General features: G+C 42.5%; 1 protein-coding gene across 1 annotated transcript in view; it reads left to right on the top strand.

Moving 5' to 3' along the window:
• Window positions 1–3,158: 3,158 nt before the first annotated feature.
• Window positions 3,159–19,018, top strand: part of LOC5579439 (E3 ubiquitin-protein ligase HECW2) — a 137,772-nt gene continuing 121,912 nt past the window's right edge. The window contains exons 1-4 of the mRNA XM_021846872.1: window positions 3,159–3,709; window positions 3,766–4,046; window positions 4,101–6,304; window positions 6,360–6,526. Coding sequence (XP_021702564.1) covers window positions 3,666–3,709; window positions 3,766–4,046; window positions 4,101–6,304; window positions 6,360–6,526 — 2,696 coding nt within the window. The 5' untranslated portion in view covers window positions 3,159–3,665. The remainder of the gene's footprint in view (window positions 3,710–3,765; window positions 4,047–4,100; window positions 6,305–6,359; window positions 6,527–19,018) is intronic.

Here is a 19,018-nt window from a genome sequence, read left to right as displayed (position 1 = left end):
TTTTGACAAAAAATCAAAATTTTGAAAATTGATCAAAAGTTGTTATTAGAAATACCTTTTTATTAATAATTTCTCCATTATGAAACTTTGTCCCAAACATCTGTATACTATCAAGATTCTATGGTGAAAATTTTAAAAATATTAAAAATGAGGTTTTTGAGTAATTTGAAAATTTGGTGCTACCGTGCACCCCTGTTAATTTGAACGGTATTTCATGCAAACCATCGGGGTTCATTTTTAATTTGAACATCTAGTCACCCTAGAAACGTGTTTCTGGTTACCTCTTTCACTGTTTTGTTTTGATTCTGCGTTCCGTTCCACAGCGTTCCATCTCACTTCACTCCGTTCCATGAGCTAAATCCAGGTGTGTGCACTTTACTCTGTAGCCAGAGTAAGGTGTAATCACTTGGTGAAAGCGGCTTGGAGGCCATCTTTAACTTGCTGGCCGTTTTGTTTACAAACATTACTGCCTTGCCTGGGTGGTGCTGAAACTGAATCTAGCTGTGCTGCCATCAGTGCGGACGAAATTGTCAAAAAAGCAAGAAAGGAGTAGAGCAATCAAGGAGCAGGGGCGATTGAACCACCAGGCGACCAGATTGAAATAATTCTTGACAACACTGTTTCTCCAACCATGAGTCAATCTGTCGAATACCTGTCTCAGATGTTTGTGAACAAAACGGCCAGCCCTTCCTCACCTATCCTGTCTGGTTTTCTCCACAAAGTGAGCATAATAGGACACCTTAATAAATTGCACGCGCCTTGAGCTAAATGACGTTTGAACCATTTTAAATCTGAACGATGTGCAAATTAGCGGGGTACAGATTAAAAAGTGTTCTGATGTTGTCAAACGAACGCGTATACCCGGTATTTTTTATTTTTTCAAATTTTTCTCTAAAATTAACAGTTTCAGAGTTAGAATTTTTCATATAAGTTGCATGCCAAAATGTATAGGCCACTTTCATAAGTTATTCTCGAGTCAAAATGATTGATTTTTCTATGGAAAACACTTATTGTATCATACCAAAAACATGTGCAAAATTTACTGCAAATCGAAGATGTTCGAGTTCTGTGACTGACCGATTTGACATTTGACATTCGTCTGTAGAACATAGTAGCCTGGATTACTTTGATCTATTCTACCCTCCAGGAGCACCACTGTTGCCTGCCGAGAAATTGATTAAGAATGCAAAATGCAAACCTAGTTTATGATTAGGAATAGCAATTTATCCTTTAGTCCTATCAAAATGTGGTCTTCAGCAAAGTTGTAGCTGAAAGGATTTCACATAAGCAGAGGTTGTTCACTTTTCCATAAAATATTATGTCGACGAGATAGAGGCGTGAACACAAAAAGTTGGCGTTTTCCATAGCAATCTCCATATTAACTTCAAATGGCTTGTGCACAGTCAAATTTCTTCCGAATCATTTCAAACTTTGGGAGGATGCTATTTACCAAAAAATAAATCGTTTAAGAATAGGGGAGCCAACATTTCAAAATTTGCATCACTCTAGTGTGCCTTCTTGCTACTACGTCGGGTCTCCGTTTGCAAGAATTAATGGCTGTAGACTTCAAAAACTCTCGGCTAGAACGTTTTTCCTGGAAACATTTCCACACACTTTATCATTTCGTTCACATTTTTGATACATACCATGGAAAAAGCCATTTGGGGTTTTGAAATATTGATAATTTTACCTTATTCCTCTGGTCCTTCTTAGAACAAATTGATGTTGATTAAATTCTCTTTTCAATTTTTAGAACCTTCCTTCCGTTTTCTCCGGTCGTCGTCAAATGTAGTGCATAAGACGAGGGTTGAGAACAGAATGTCATTTATTTCCACATCCTCAAAAGCTGTGCTTACTAGATTAAATATCCTTAATATCTATGTTCACTAGATGCTACACTAAGTCAGTAATTTCCATCATTTAAAACATATTTTGTTTTACTGGTTTTTTTCGGTACTCTTAAAAATTACCAGAAAATCCGTAGTTTGAAAACCCAGTAAAATTTTACTGGGGTCGGTATTATGAATTGGCTGTGCACTTCCTTATTGTTGTACAAGACGAACGTAGGAATTTGAGTTAACAACGGTCACCTGTTTTTTTACCCCGGAGGCATAGATAGAGAAAAACAAGATTTTCCTACCTAGAAACTTTTCACTAAGAACTGAAACACAACAATTTGTTCTCTTTTCGACACTCTTCCTTGCTTGGCTTGCACCACAGCAGCGCAAATTAAATTGAATGAGCCACACCACACAACCGATAAACAAGCGATCGCTGGTTGTTGTTTTCATCGTACCCACGCGGTAGGTGAACTTTTTGTCACTGTTTTCTCAATAAAATACTGTTTATTACAAGTACACACAAGGCAAAAAAACGATAGATGACTTCGTTGGGTTAAACCACCAAAATTACTGCGGTAATTCGAACGCACACAAAATCGCTACGACCCAAAATCGTAGGCAACTATGTCCCAAACTCACTGTGAATATTAATTAATGTGACATTAGCTAACTAGTTCAGGCCCTTGACCATCATCAACGTCACCACGCTCATGCAGAATATAGCAAACGAGCTTTTCTCTTTATGTCTGAACTTTTTTACTATTTATGATACGACTTCCTATTGGCATAACGCTCTAATTTGCATCTGAAGACCATTTAAATTGTGAGTTAAATTGGTTTGGCCAAAACTTCAAATTATCAAACTTTAAATTTTTGTATATTTTTAGATGGATCGTTCTGTTTAAAACATTATTCAAAAGGTATGTAATAACGCTCACATCGGGCATTTAATTTAATCAATTGTCTCTAATTTACCCCAAAGATGGACTCACTAGTTAGCTATCCGAGTCACGAACCATGCTGTAAAATCTGCACCGACAAAAGATACAGCACGGAGAGAATCGTTATCAATCTCTTACTCCTCTCCGTAACACACTCTCAAGCAGAAAGATTGAGTCTAATAGGAATCAGCTGTTTTCGGCGTCCCTTGCATTTCGCACGTTGCAAACGCCGGTTTGTTTTTGTTTACACTCGTGCACCACGCGGTCCATGCTTGATGGTATTGGTGAAGGTTCTTCCAGTGCATCGGTGTACGTGCCGTCAGCAGCGATTGTCATAATTTGACAATTGCGTTGTCAAAAACGATTTTTCCTTCGGTCGTTCCCATTAGAATTCTAGTTGGGACAAATTCATTGTTTGCAAAAAGATTTTCTTGAAAAACAAAGTGTAAAGTGCAGTGATTGCAGTGAATCAATTATGAATGGTGATGTTTTTTGACGCAGCAGTGAATGATACGTAAATATTCCAGTTGGATAATTTGTAAAGCATGTAATAAGGAGGCGTCATGAAGAATCAAAACAGGGCAAGATGTTTCATATCTTTGTCTGAATGGAGTGCATGAAAAAGGATTTTACTTGATAAGAAAATTAGCCAGATTGCTCATTTTATCGATCTGAAGTAAATTAGGGGCAATGCAGTGCAATCGATTTTTCAGTTTTCAAGACGCAGAGTGAGTTGTGAAGCCAAAGTGAATGCCGTGCCCAAAATGAATGGAGGCTAGACAATCTGTCGCCATCGATATGTTATAAGTGAACGAAGAAGATTAAACGGCAAGCTAAAGCATTTGGTGGAGCTGACGCAGTGGAAAGATTGAATTCAGTGGAAATGGAATCAATCGGAGATGCTGCCTCAATCTCAAATTCGTTATCGTATGGTCAATTGTGAAATGGGAAAAACATCTGATCTAAAAAGTTTTGTATTTCAGAAAATCGGAAGGAACTGCTGATGAAACAGAAGAAGAACTTGAAGGGGCTGTTGGAAACTCTGAATCTGAAATGAATGCCAGGCTGTCTATAACGTTGAAAAGTACGGACGACGACGAAGACGAGCCACCTGAATTGAAAAACCAAGAGAATCTCCCACCAACACCATATGAAGAATGCTTGGACTTGAAGATTTTTGAAACTCTTGCTCAAAAGGAATCTCAGGCTGAATTTCAACATAGAGGTAGTAAGAATAACGATGTAGCTAATCTCCGTTTTATCGGTAAGATAATTTGTTCTATGTGTATTTTGAGGTAAATTGTATCGTTTCTTCCAGATGGAGATGGGCCATCGCCAGGTCACTCTAGTGTACCTTCTGATAAACCATCACCGGTGTGTTGTGCAGCAACTACTCCCACATCAAATAGTGGTCATCATGGTGATTCGTGTGGGTCATCCAGCTCTTCGGCTCCGTGTTCCGGAGTCCGTCGCAAAGCCAAAGTCGTGTCAACATCACTTGAAGAACCGGTTGTCAATGGCACCAAGAAGAAGGTACGGCCGAACGGATCTCTTAAATCGTCGCCCTCGCAAGATTATCTCCAAATTTGGACAACTGCCTCTGGAGATGTTCAAGTAATTGATGGCAAGTCATCGCAAAAGCAAGTTACTAGTCCAACTATTCAAGTTCATCGTCCATTGGAGAGGTCTTGGCCTCCGAAACATCAAAGGAAGCAACAATTACAGCAAGGATCTGAAGAGTTTTCTTTCGATATCATTGATACGGATGAACAATCGTATACACACGTTGCAGAAGCTTCCACAGGTAATGTCGAATTCACTCCAGGAGAGTTCTTCGAGCAGAATTCAAAGCAACTGCGACATGAAAAAGTCGCTCGTGTGATCAGGCAGCCTTTAGAGGGTATAAATGAGAATGCTCCTTTGGCGACACCTGAAACTGATGGAAGTTTATCGGATAATACGCCTTTGAGATTAGGTAGGCTGGATAAAAACGCTAATCCTGACATTGAGACAGTAGCTGAAGTGGTTGAACCCAGTGCTAGTAATATAAAACCACCATTGAGGAAGACATGTAGAGCTGAGTACAGTTTTCCAGATGCAGATCAGCAACCGTCTTGTTCCAATGAATATACTACAATCGATGTCAGTGTTGAGCAGAATGTTAAGCCACATAGGCCATTGACGAGAACATTGTCCAATGGCAAGACGAAACATACTGTAAATGGTCCACTTATAACTGGTGATCTCATTGTCGGAGAACCAATACGAGCAACTCATGTCATATTTCCTATCCAAAGCTTATCGCCTTGCGCACGTAGTCCGCCATCTGGATCATCCACTCGTTCAGGTTCGCCTTTAGAACATTCCCCTGATCGATCATCTCCCATTATTATGCACCCCAAACCAATCCGACCGCAACCTCGTCCATTGACCAGAGTCGGCTGTACCCGAAACGACCTTATCTGTCCTCCAACGCCAACGCATCATGCTCGAAGACTTCGTGTGTTGTCGGATAACTTTGGTCCGCCTGATTTGAGGCCACGAAATGTATTTTCGCCGGAAACGATTACGTCCCCTGAAATGAGATACAATGAGTTGGTAGCCGTCACCGGGAATCGAGTCGATCAGCTGAGAGTGGGCGAAGGGCGGGAAGATGAGATTGAGACTGATTCCCCGGTTCGCCATTTAACTAGTACAAGACTTCCGTCCATCCCGGAACGTGCTCGAGGTGCCCTAGCCGATCCTGAAGAACCTCTTCCACCGGCATGGGAAGCCCGGATGGATAGTCATGGTCGGATTTTCTACATTGATCATGCCACGCGGACTACGTCTTGGCAGAGACCTGGTGCACATTCCGGTCCTAACGGATCGGAGCAGCATCGTCAACAGCTCGATCGCCGGTATCAATCCATCAGAAGAACCATCTATGATCGACGTGACGGTGGAAGCCGTAGTCCTCCCAGATTTGGATTTGAGCCGATTAATCCACGCCAGGGAGCTTCAGCTATCGCAGTTGCCATCAATGCAGCTCAGATTGAAAATTTACAGTTTGACCGCGCAGCCCACCCGGCACTGCTGATGATCTGCCGTCCGGATTTCTATTCAATGCTTCACACCAACACGGATGCCATACAGATCTACAATCGGAACTCTGCGCTGAAGCACATGGTTTCTCGGGTACGGCGAGACCCGACCTGCTTCTCTCGCTATCAGCATAATCGTGATCTGGTAGCGCTAGTCAACTGCTTCGCTTCACCGGACAAGGATCTTCCATCGGGGTGGGAAACAAAGATGGACCAGAGCGGTAAACAGTTTTTTATTGATCACGCCAATCGGCGTACGTCTTTCATGGATCCGCGTGTGCCTACAGACTGTCCTCGGGCCCGCCATAGACCCGAGCAGTTGATTGCTGCCGCCGCGGTGGCTCCGGTGGATATTGCTCCTATTCCACCGCCTCGTCCACCGGCCTTGCCACGGCTGAGCATCGGATCCCCGGAGATTCCGGTGGCTTACAATGATAAGGTGCGGAGTGGGATTTTCATTTTAAGGCATTTGTAATGAAGATGTTTTTTGACAGGTCGTTGCATTCTTGCGTCAACCGAATATATTGGAAATTCTGCGGGAACGCCATGGAGCGGCGGCTTGCTCGAGAAATCTTCGTGATAAAATCAACTCCATCCGAGTGGAAGGGACTTCGGCCTTGGATCGGCTCAGTCATGATCTACAGCTGACAATTCTGCTGAGGTGAGTGTGTTGCTCTTATGAATAGACATGAATTTTTTGAAGGGTATTTAATTCAGACAACTGGTGAATCGATAATGAACAAGTTTAGAGCGATTTTAATTTGACGATACGCATGGTTGGGTTTTAAAGGAATTTAATGGAGCGTTTTGAATCGAAGCCAAAGTTCAATTTTTCAAGAGCACGGATCTGGAGAACCAAACATACTTTGGCTTCGATACATCTTCACCTTAACCAAAATCATAATGAAGAGTCTGGTTCTAATACAGAAACGTTGATAGACTCGAAGACCTTCGACATGCTGCAGCATTACTGTGTTTTTCTGGTTCAGAGACTTTGTACCTGTTGTCAAATCAATCGATACATCAACTATGTTTTACGTACTCGACAATGCTCTCAGCTGCGCGTTGTTGGCTGTTGTTACATTGGTTCAGCAGTCCTTAAGAGAGTTAGCATTGCCTTTTCAAACAATTCTAGGTCGAGTTGATGTGTGCATGTGGTGGCAACATCTAGCTGCTTCTGTTACTCAAGATCATAGCAAAGCGTGCGTCGGTACTAGACGCAATTAACGGTGTACGTTTTTGAGCTGTTTTATCTTTATAAATAGAAGTCATCAATCAAAACGTGATCGAATTGAGAGTAATTGTAAACTCTTGGTGTTGCGACAAGTGGCTAGCTCAGAGTCAGCCTTCTCAGAGTCTGCACTATACCTGCTTGAAGCTACTTATAACCCAGTTCTAGGCAGAAGTGGACAAAGTGTACAAGAAAACAACGGATATTCATGCAAACCTTTTTTTATATAACTTAAAAGAGCTAGAAATACATATTCCTAATTTTTTTATTTTAGAGTTCTATCCATTTTGTTGTGAGGTTTACTGTTAGGGTTAGTTCGTTGTGGCCAATTGTGGTAATGGAGCTCATGCTGACGTGTGTAGGAGGGAGGAAGCTTGTCATGGAAATACCCTGCACGGGGTCTAGAAGGGTTTCTCGATACTGCTGGTGCTTAGAGGGGTTCTTGGACCCCCGAAGAGGCTGGTGATCAATCCCCAACTGTGGGCGGGGGTGGGTGTATGGTTTTACAGCCGAATTGGAGCCGGGGGCTCCGGCCACGTGGTTGCAGAACTTCAACTCGGAGGGCCTTGACGGGCGATGGACAAATTAGTGGTGACCAGCTGAAGCTGTCGGCCTTCTTAAGAAGCCACATGGGGGTCGACGTCCAACCAAGGGTTCGCAGTTGACCAGAATCACTTGGATCCGAGATCGAGGAGGATACCTTTCGGGCCTTCCGAAGCAGTGCAAGAATAGAGCTAGATTGCCGGTTCGGGAATAGACCTCCGCAATGCAATCTGCGAAAGTCTTTCTTAAGAGGTCAACCTTCCAGCCCTCTGTTGCAGTACGTGATTGGGGCTTGATGGATAGTTCGAAAATGGATCTCCTCCAAGCAGTTAAGCCAAGTGGTGAATCCTCCTACTGGGGAAGTCGGGCTACGGTGCCGGGGCCGAATCTATAGGTTTAGCGTGATTGTTGACCGACGCCAACGGGTGGCGGATGATCTGGTTTTTATTCCTCGGGACTTCGATTTGCGAAGGCGGTAGATTTTCGGCTTAGGGTATCGGCTGATCAACCCTGTTTTACACTTTGCACGTGTACTTAGCGGTCACTCGGGTTATCAGGAGCGAAATTCAACGACCTAACCGTTCTGACAGTGCGTGCTCTACTATTCCGGTTCACTTGAGTTGTTATGGAAGAAGAAGAAAAGGGGAAAACTTGATCACACAACATTTATTCGGCTTTCAAGAGACGTCCGCAGAAACGACCTCATGGTATGACTTCGGGACACGGGAGCTTCTATTTTTAACGCCACCATACCTTAAGCTCTCTGCTTCTTTTGATTACTTCCTTAAGCTGGCGCCCGCTCGCTCTCTTTGGTCCTCCTGTCTCGCCCCGGCGACTGTGGGGTCCCCTCTACCGGCGGATATCACAGATGAAGTTTCACGCTATACGCAGTTTTCGTCTCCGGGTTGTAGAGGTGGTCCGACAGTTCCGGTTTGGGGATGACGTCCGCACTGTCGGTACCCTACATACCCGAAGCTCCTCTCCATTTTTCGTCGGCTGACTTGTCAGGTTGGGGGATGACTTCCGGTTCAACGGCGTCGCTACGACCCAAGGCCATATCGCACTATTTTTTTCCTCTTTCTTCGCCAGGCTGGCATTCAAGCGCTGAAGTCGGTCAACTTATCCTCGTCGTTGCTCACCATTTGGATGAAATTGTCAACGTTTACATCGTCACCAAGAATGACTTTCATCTCCTCTCGTTGCAGAACGAACCGCGGGCAAGCAAAAAATATATGTTCCGCTGTTTCTTCCGTACTTGTGTGACCGAACCTGTGCAGATATTGTCTGAAACAACCATGTCCAGACAAAAACTGCGTCAGGTGAAAATTCACTTCACCATGTGGTCTTCTTATTCACATCGACAGACTTGGGATCCCGAGTAGCACACATGTTATAATTGAGCATTATCAACTGATATATGACTAAATCTGGTCATATATAGTTTAAAAATACTCTATTATAACATCTGTGTTGCTTGGGATAAGATGGTGTGTCCATCTGCCAGTTGTAGCTTGATCCCAATGGTGTTGCCATTTTCTGATGGTGTCATCTCGTACTCTTTCTCGGACTCCTCTTGTGTGGCGGTCCGTGTAGCACTCACGATCTTCCTCGAGAAGAAGGCTGATAGGTATCATCCTTGCTATCACACAGACTGCCTCCGATGAAATGGTGCGGTACGAACTTGAAACCCGCATAGCCATCAACCTATAAGAGATCGATTCCTTTCGGTCTTAGCGATGTTTTCACGCTCGATATGTTTGTTGAAATTAGACCGATCATCAATCATCATCCCCAAATGCTAAACTGCGCGCTTCGATTCTATGATGCAACCATCAACCTGCATCCAATATTCTTCAGTATCGATCGTCCCAGTGGCGAGTACTTCCACCTCTTCTCTTGATTCATCGACTACTAATAGCACCACATCGTCAGCAAAGCCAATGTTTTTTACGCCTCTGGGAAGATTCAATTTTAGGACACCATCGTATATAATATTCCACAGAATCGGGCCGAGAATAGACCCCTGAGGAACTCCCGCCGTAATTGGAGTACTTTTTAGATCCAATAGATCCATCAGGTACTCCCATGCTATGCGACAAATCAACGATTGCTTTCCAGCTAGTGCAGTTGTACTTAAGCGTTCTTCACGTCTAATGTGATCACCGCGAAACAACGGTTTCCTCTCCTCTTTTGCTTCTGGGCAGTTTCCATGGTTTTCACAACAGTTTGGATGGCATCCACAGTAGAATTTTCTTTCCGGAAGTCGAACTGCATTTTCGACCGACCGTTCTCGCTCTTCACATGCTTCGTAAGCCTGTTCAGGATCATTCTCTCGAGCAGCAGACGTATCCAGCAAGCTTATCAGCCTATGCGCTGAAGATTCGCCAGGCGGTTTCCCCGGCTTTGGAGCAATACTGGTATTCCAGGAGTCTAGGAAGTTGCCATTGCCAATTCAGTTCTGCATTGTGGTCCTGAACTTATAGTGGTTTTTGAGAATCACTGCTTTCAGAGCCAGATTTGGGATTCCATCTGGTCCTGGGGCCTTCCTTGTGCCCAGGGCTTTCACCATACCGATCAACTCCTCCATTTTTCACTCCTTAAGGAATAGACGACCAGGTTGCGGGAATTCTCATTCTCTCCGGATACCTTTCCGGTGGCATGGCTGGTTTTTTAACTTCACCATGGCTACCTTGTACGCGTCACCTCACGGATTCACATTTGCTTTGTTCTGAAGCTCTTGAAGACAAGCTGTTTTTCTAAGCAAAATTTTGGTTTTAAGTACGGATCTTACCGCTCTGTAGACGAGTCAACGATGCTCTCTTTCAGCGTTGTTGCAAGCGCGCTGCATCCTCCTTCTGGCTCGTAGGCAGCTTCCCCGTAGATCGCAAATGGTCAAGTTCCATCAGTAGGCTGGACGGCGACAATTAGCGGGTTTCCCAACTCTCGGCATGGTTGCATCGCACGAACGAGTTAGTGCTGCCGTTAATTCGTCTGAACTGAAGTTCAAAGTGATGTGTTCAAGTCTAAGCGCTTTGACGAACACGTCCTTCTTGAAATCCGACGTTTTCCACATTCGCACGTCTGTCTGACTTCCGCAATATACTGGCTGGAACCTGCCTCTAATGCAGTACCGTATAATTTGATGGACGCTGCCGGTATACTTTTCACACACTCTCCAGTCCATGTGTCTTGCTTGCCCCGGGCTGCAGAAAGTGAGGTCGATGATAGATTCTCTGCCTTCCCGACTATATGTACTGATGGAACCTTCGGTGGCTAGATGAACATCTAGCTCTGCTAACGGTTCTAATAGACTGCATCCTCTTGTGTTGGTGCCACCAACTTGGTGAGGTGGCTTCCTCACTCGATCGCCCAAGCATTGAAGTCGCTGGCTATGACGAATGGTCTACGATCGGTAAGCTCTTCCGTTAATATGTCTAGCAAACGGTTGAATTCTTCTAACGGCCATAGCGGAGGTGCGTAGCAACTACAGATGCACACACCATTAACTTTGGCGATTACGAAGCCTTGTTCTGTGCATTCCTCCACTTTCTGAAAGGGTTATCCAAATGGCCGTTGTTTTACTTGTATCTGCTACCCAATTTCCATCTCTAGGTGGGATTCGGTATGGCTCAGAGATGATAGCTACGACACTCTTCATTTCCGCCAAGGACTATCACAGCAAATTCTATGCAACCAGACAGTGGTTCAAGTTTATTTGCACTATCTTCATTGTGACATGTTTGCAGACGCTTGGCCGAACATCTTGGGCCTCCTGTGACGTGTTTGTTGTCCTCGTTGTTAGCACAGATCAGACATTTCGGTGTTTTCTGGCAGTCTTGCGCCTTATGGCTTTCTTCTTCACACCAACTACACAGCTTGCCTCTGTCTGACCCATTGCAGAACCGTGCAATATGACCAAACCCGAGACACATAAAGCGCGCTACCAGCTGATAGTGTTCAGACACACTAAGCGGACAAACCAACCGGCCTACTTTGATCTTGCCGGTTTTGATGGCCTTTTTCGCTGCGTCATCGTTGCACCGAGGCTACTTCCTACTTCGAGGCCGCTTCCTGGCATATGGCTCTTACTTCCACCTTATCTCCCATGGCTTTTTCGGATACCTCTTTATAGAAAAAGCTACTTTCCTTGGACTCCTTGTTTAACTTGAGGATCATCTCAACATGCAGGGTACGTCTGACTTTTTGCACGTCTTCTTCTAGCGCTTTGAGATCGACCGCATAGCACGCAATACCTCCATGTACGAATCGTCGCTTGCTCTAAGAATGAGCGCGTTGCCCTTGTTTCGCCCCTTAATGGACACACGATTTTCGGATGGGCTCTTTTTACTCGTCTTCTCTTTTTCCTTTCCGACCACTCTTCTACCTGAAGAAGAGAAAGAAGAGCGTGGTTTGCACGCTATTCACATTTCTGTTCGACACATCGGCTTCCCCCGTTACAGCGTTCTTTTCCACTTTTCGCGATGCTCTTAGTTTACTCGCGCTCGTGCTGCTGATGCGCTTTTTGGGTTTGAAACGTTGGTGATCTTACCAACCCGCTCCTAGGAAAAGGAATTTCCCTGCCTTCTCCGATGTTGTTTATACTCTCCATTCTTCGTGGCCCCCCTCCAGACCGCTACCTACGTAGTTGCCTTTTAAGATCCCATGGTTATCACAGCAAGCAGGGAGGCCATGCTAGGGTTGACACAATCCCTTATGAGGATCGTGTTCAGAGCCGGATTGGCGCAGGTCGGGAATGGTCCGAGTCAAGTACTCATCACTTAAGATGGACGGGTTCCGAACGTATCCAGAGGCCTGCCATAATTTCAACGGGACGGAGGCAGTAACACTATGAGCCTACTCGTCATTTCAAGTTGGTGTCACCCTTCCTTACTCGGGGAGTAGAATGACACGACTGTCAGCCCAAAATCGATGTTCAAATACATAATGGCTTCCTTGACCTATTTGAACACATCCATCCTAATGTGCCGGTTGGCACTCCTGAGGGCTAAGGCACTTTGAAAGCGGTACCAGATCACTTGTTCAGAGTGCCAGAGGTCGTATTTCATACGGATGTATGAATGTGTTTCGCTTGGGGCAGGAAAAAAACTTAAGCTCCCACCCACAGTTCTGCTGCACATCGCCGATGATCCTAAACACTCGGCGTTAGAAAACTGCAAGTTGTTCGCAGTTCCTCCTCGAGCATAGTCTACGTTCCATGCCCATAGAGGATTACCGGTCTCATGAGCGTTTTTTACATCGTGCATTTAGTGGGGTGATTCTTTCTCGATCGCAGGCATATGATCTTGCATAGCTCTACTCGGTCAATACTGTTGTATGCCGCATTAAAATCGATGAACAGGTTGTACTTAGGGACCTGATACTTACGGCATTACTACAGGATTTGCCGCACGGAAAAGATCTGGAACATTGTCGAGCAGCCGTTGATGAAACCTGCTTGATAACTTTCTACGAACTGGTTTGTTATAGATGGTAGGCAACGGAAGATAATCTGGGATAGCACTTTGTAGGCGTCGTTTAGGATGGTGAGTGCACGATAATTTTCGCACTCCAGTTTTTCGCCTTTTTTGTCGAAGTGGCATAAAACTGTTTTTTTACTCTTACGGTAGATGTTCCGTCTCCTAGATTCTGACTATCAACCGATGCAGACAAGCGGTCAACCTATCCGGGCCCATCTTGATGAGTTCGGCAACAATACTATCTTTGCCAGTGACCTTGTCGTTCTTGAGCTGTCGAGTGGCATCCTTTACTTCCCCCATTGTGAGAGCTGGTTGGTTTCCATCTTCCAACAATGCTTTCGGCAGCGTCGTTAATGGCTGTTTTGGCAGTCTTCCAGCGGTCCTCAAGAGGGGCCCCATCGAGTTCACCCGCATCCGGCAACTCAGCCTCAAGATGCTGGCCGAATGCATTGGTGACATCTGGTTGTTTGAGTCGCTCTAGATTTACCGAGGCGCTTGATGGAGTCACATGTAGAAGCGCATGTCGTTTGCATCTAGCACTATACCAGATTGTATTGTGATCGTAAGAAGTGTACGCCTAACACACTCTGTAGTTCAAACTTCTAATGCCCGGGCTACAGTTTTTGACGGAATCCAATAATTGAACTCTTTTTGGAAGGGACTGAAGACATCATCGACATAGGGAGAGATATCGAGATGTAGAACATCGAGATGTGGAGAGTCGACTGTAAATTTTGATATTATTTTTTATTCTTTTATCTCTCATCTCCAAAAAAAAAAACTATGACTAGTTATGATTGTCAGCAATTCACTTTAGAACAACAAATTATGATGTTATTCAGCCTTTTCCACCTGATCGGGTCATGATAAACATCAATTCGCGTTTTCTATGCGATAGCTTAGTGAATGGGGAACAAATTAAAAGTATCACACCACTTTAGATACAATAGATATAGGTCAAAGACCGGTTCAAGGGGCCTTGAAAAAAGTTGGCAAGTAGAAAAATTAACAAAATCTTATTATGCAACGTATAAAATGCTGTATTTTGTTGTATTTTAATTATTGAGGAAAACATTTTTGACCCTGCTACAGATTGATGACAATCGGTTAATGTCCGAACACGGTATAGGTGCCCTTTAGCATGTGGTCAGATATTTCGGTAATTTCGGCGATTGTTTCTAGGGACGATACACAAATTATGTCACGCTATATTCCAAATGTTTTGAAACCCCCCCCACCCATTTGTCACGTTTTTTGTAAGAGTCTTCGACAATTTTATAAGGCTTGGCACGCTTGGCTTGACCACCCTCTGCAAGACCTCTTTTTCATGTTCAACTTCAATGAAGATGCGCCGTTTATGTACTTCATAGTCTGTTCTAGATGAAAGATAGGGTATTACAAAAATTTGCTATTCGTACACACTTAAATTATTTTACCGGAATCCGTGAATTTCACCGTAATCTCAACAGCTGAACAGTTCGGTAAAATAAACCACCGTAATTTCGTCGAAATTGAATGGATTCCGGTGAAATTTTACCGAAAACTGTAAAAATTTACCGTACTTCGTTAATTTATTTCAACGAACTTTTCAGCTGTTGAGATTACGATGAGATTCGCGGATTCCGGTAAAATAATTTAAGTGTGTATAAATTAAAAAAAAATATGGACTAAACGTCAGAAGGTGATTACCATACTTTTGTCTATCATAGTTTACCATCAGCTCTTCATTTTTAAAAAAAATTTCAAACATGAATACAGGTTTCTATCATTGGCAGATGCCTTTGATCTATATGTGAAATCAGACTGTCAATGTGCTATGCAGACTTAACCTTGAACTATCAGCAAAACAGAAATAGACAGATGGAATGGCAAACATCCTCTGCTTTCTTTTTTGCTACTTCCCTTCGTATTTTGCGCACAAGTCCATTATCACCTCATTACGGAGAAGCATAATCTGCACCGGAAATACGATGTACCAAATCTAATTATCAACTTCGCCCCGCAAACGATACGGATAGCATCCCACAGAAACCAGAACTTTATCGTTAACCTTCCATCGTTTCTTGATGGCATCGGCCAAGCCGTTCCAACGAAAGTATGCAACATTCTTACTAACTCTCACATTCTGTATCTCTGTTTTCCGGTCCTCCGGATAGCAGCCTAACGATCCATAATAATAACAGCAAACAGACTCGAATGAAAACAATTAAAATGTTAATTTGCAATTTTCCCAATGCTACTTAGCCTGGTACTGGGCTGCAACTGGATATAGCTACCGATTGATGTGCGGCGTTTGCGTCTTGAATCTCCTGATGATGCGCGAGCCGTGAGATGAGGGTGACGTGATATCGGATTACAACAGTCCGTCCTTTCCGTTTGCTGCAGCTCAGGTCGGGCCATTTATCGCGTCGCCGATCGTCATCATGCTCCTCGTTGGTAATCACGTGTCATGGGTGTCATTAGGGAGGTGTGTGTCTTAGGGTCTCGCAGTGTCTCCTCTATGTTGTAGTTTAGATCCGTGAACATGATGCATGTTTTGTTTTTGTTTTAATGCTTCATTAGTATCATTCCAAACATTACATTCATTTCTCTTATCTAGGTGTTCTGTGTTAGACAACACTGTCATCCTAATTTGGTAAGCTTTGATTGATATTTTGTTAAACACATATTACATTTCATTTGCCGTAGCAGTTCAGATTTTTTACAGGTGAGTTGATTCCACCTGCTTATAAAAAAAAAAGAAAACGCTTTTAATTTACTTTACATATCTTAACCTAAACATATAAGCAACGCATTAATCGTGGCAATAGAAAATTGCAACGAATTTTGCCTGAAATCATTAATTATATTATTTGAATTCTCTGCAGAGCTTTACAACAGCTAGTTCATATTGGTACAGCATACAACATGGCTGGCTTGAAAATATGTTTGAATATCAAAAGCTTGTTCTTAAGACAAAGTTTTGATTTTCTATAAATAAGGGGATAGAGACATTTTACATATTTATTACATTTGGCTTGAATGCCCTCAATATGATTTTTGAAAGTTAAATTCTTATCTAGCATAAGGCCTAGATATTTAACTTCATCTGACCAATTTATTGGAACCCCTCTCATCGTGACAACATGTCTATTTGGGTCGCCCATTGATTACGTAAGATAATTTTGGCATTTTTTCAAGGAAAGCAAACTGATTGGACGATAGCTAGAAGCTTCTGCAGGATTTTTGTCTGGTTTTAAAATTGGAACAACCTTAGCATTTTTCCATTTGTCAGGAAAATATGCTAATTGAAAACATTTGTTAAATATATCAACTTAAAATGATAAACTACTTTCTGGAAGTTTCTTGATGAGGATGTAGAAAATTCCATCATCACCAGCAGCTTTCATATTTTTGAATTTTTTAATAATAGTTCTCACTTCTTCCAAATCAGTCTCCCAGGCATTTTCGAAAACGTTCTCTTGTTTGAGAATATTTTCGAAGTCCTGAGTAACTTGATTTTCAATTGGACTAGTAAGTCCTAAATTAAAATTGTGCGCGCTTTCAAACTGCATAGCAAATTTTTCAGCTTTTTCGCAATTAGTTAGTAATAATTTGTTTTCCTTTTTCAATGCCGGTATTGGTTTCTGAGGGTTTTTAAAATTTTTAGATAATTTCCAAAAGGGCTTAGAGCCAGGGTCCAATTGAGAAATCTTATTTTCAAAATTTTTGTTTATTAATTGTGCAAAACGTTTCTTGATTTCTTTCTGCATATCCTGCCATATAATTTTCATAGCAGGATCGCGAGTGCGTTGAAATTGCCTTCTCCTCACGTTTTTAAAGCGGATCAAGAGTTTAAGATCATCGTCTATAATCACGAATTCAAATTTTGTAATTGCAATGCTCCTGGACAATGGAATTTGTTAAAGTTTCAAGAGCATTGGTAATATCAAGTTTTGTTTGTAAATAAATGTTAACATCAAGGTTAGAGTCAATATATGTTTCATATATATTCCAGTCGGCTCGTAAATAATTGAAAGTGGAGCTGATAGGATTGAGAATCGCTTCTTGGGATATTTGAAATGTAACAGGCACATGATCAGAATCAAAATCAGCATAAGTAACTAATTGGCTACAAAGATGACTAAAGTCGATTAGAACCAAATCAATCGTAGAAGTTTTTCTAGAAGAGGAAAAACATGTAGGGCTATTGGGGTATTGAATTGAGAAATATCCTGAAGAGCACTCATCAAATAAAATTCTGCCGTTGGAATTACTTTGAGAATTATTCCATGACCGATGTTTGGCATTAAAGTCACCAATGACAAAAAATTTTGACTTATTGCGAGTCAGTTTGGAGCAAATTAACTTGCTGTCCAGAGCATTGAAAAGGCAAATAGGCAGCTATGAAAGTATATTTACCAAGCTGTGTTTCAACAGAAACACCTAAAGTTTCAAAAACTTCAGTTTCAAATGACCAAAACAGTTGATGTTTTATACGCCTATGAATGATGATTGCAACTCCCCCACATGCCCCATCAAGTCGATCATTACGATAAACAAACGAGTTATGATCTCTTTTCAGTTTAGATCCAGATTTCAAATACGTTTCGGTAATAACTGCTATATGCTCGTTATAAGCTGTAAGAATATTAAACAGCTCGTCCTCTTTACCATTCAGAGAACGAGCATTCCAATTTAAAATATTTAAATTATTATTTGGATCCATCAGAAAAACGTAATCCAATAACAATTTGATTAGTAAATTTTAGACCAACTTGGATTGCTTCAGTCATAGTGGTAGCTTTGAACATTGCACCAATCATTAGATTCAATTGTTCAGTTAGAAAATTAAAATCAGATGCAGACATATCACTTGAAGTGGGTACATTTGATGATTTTCCGTTAGAATTAGTAGACGAAGAGGCGGAGTAGGAGTTACCTGTGGTGGTAGGGTTTTTTTCCATTTGATTTGAAACAAGTATGATGGGTACTCATAGTACGAATTGGGGCCGAGATAATGTTGGACAGCTTCTGACCGCCTATGTCCAGCCAGAGAGCACCGATCATATTCAACACTTCATGCACACGTCTTCTCAAAATACATCAACATATTCACAAAACCAACACTCAACCGTACACACTCAAACTGTTCGGTTAAAGATTCTCAAACTGTTCGGTTCAGTGATAGTCAACAGTGGTAAAATGAAGTGGCAGTAGAATCAGTACGCATCATCAACTGTAATTAACGTCGGATTTCTGCTTTCTATCGGCCAACACCCTGTGTATATCGACTAAGCATATTATCATGCATCAGGGAGGCTGTTATCTCTAAAAATTATCCACTGTTGTGAAAAATATCATCGAAGTCAATTCTGCCTCGGCGACACAACGATATAGCGTTTGACAGCAAGGGTTCATCTATGAGTCAACTGTGGACAAGAAGCAAAACCAATACGATGTCACAGTCTGCTAACAATACCAAGCGAGTGAAACCTGATGAACCTTCCAGTTCACCGACGTCTGATGTCACAAACAACGAGTTGGCCCGTATGATCACCAATCAAAACAAAATATTGCAGGCTCGTATGGACAAACTTGAAAATGAGCTTAACAACCAACTTTCGAAGGGATTGGAGGAGATTAAAGCAGAATTATCTGATGTCAACAACAGATTGAGCAAAGTGGAGACCGAACAGGAGACTAATGCTGAATCCATTGCCAGGACTCTCTTGACTGATGACCTCATAGTCAGTGGGGTCCCTTACACCATTGGAGAGGATCTGAAGCACTATTTTCGTTGTTGGTGCTCGGCCATGGGATATACTGAGAATATGATCCCGCTGGTTGATATTCGCCGCTTAACAAGATCACCGATGAATTCCGGGAGCAACTGTCTCATTCTAGTACAGTTTGCCTTCAC

The sequence above is a fragment of the Aedes aegypti genome, chromosome 1 (assembly GCF_002204515.2).
Source record: "Aedes aegypti strain LVP_AGWG chromosome 1, AaegL5.0 Primary Assembly, whole genome shotgun sequence".
NCBI lineage: Eukaryota > Metazoa > Arthropoda > Insecta > Diptera > Culicidae > Aedes > Aedes aegypti.
Note: the sequence above shows the minus strand (reverse complement) of the source record. Positions and strands in the feature narration are given on the sequence as shown.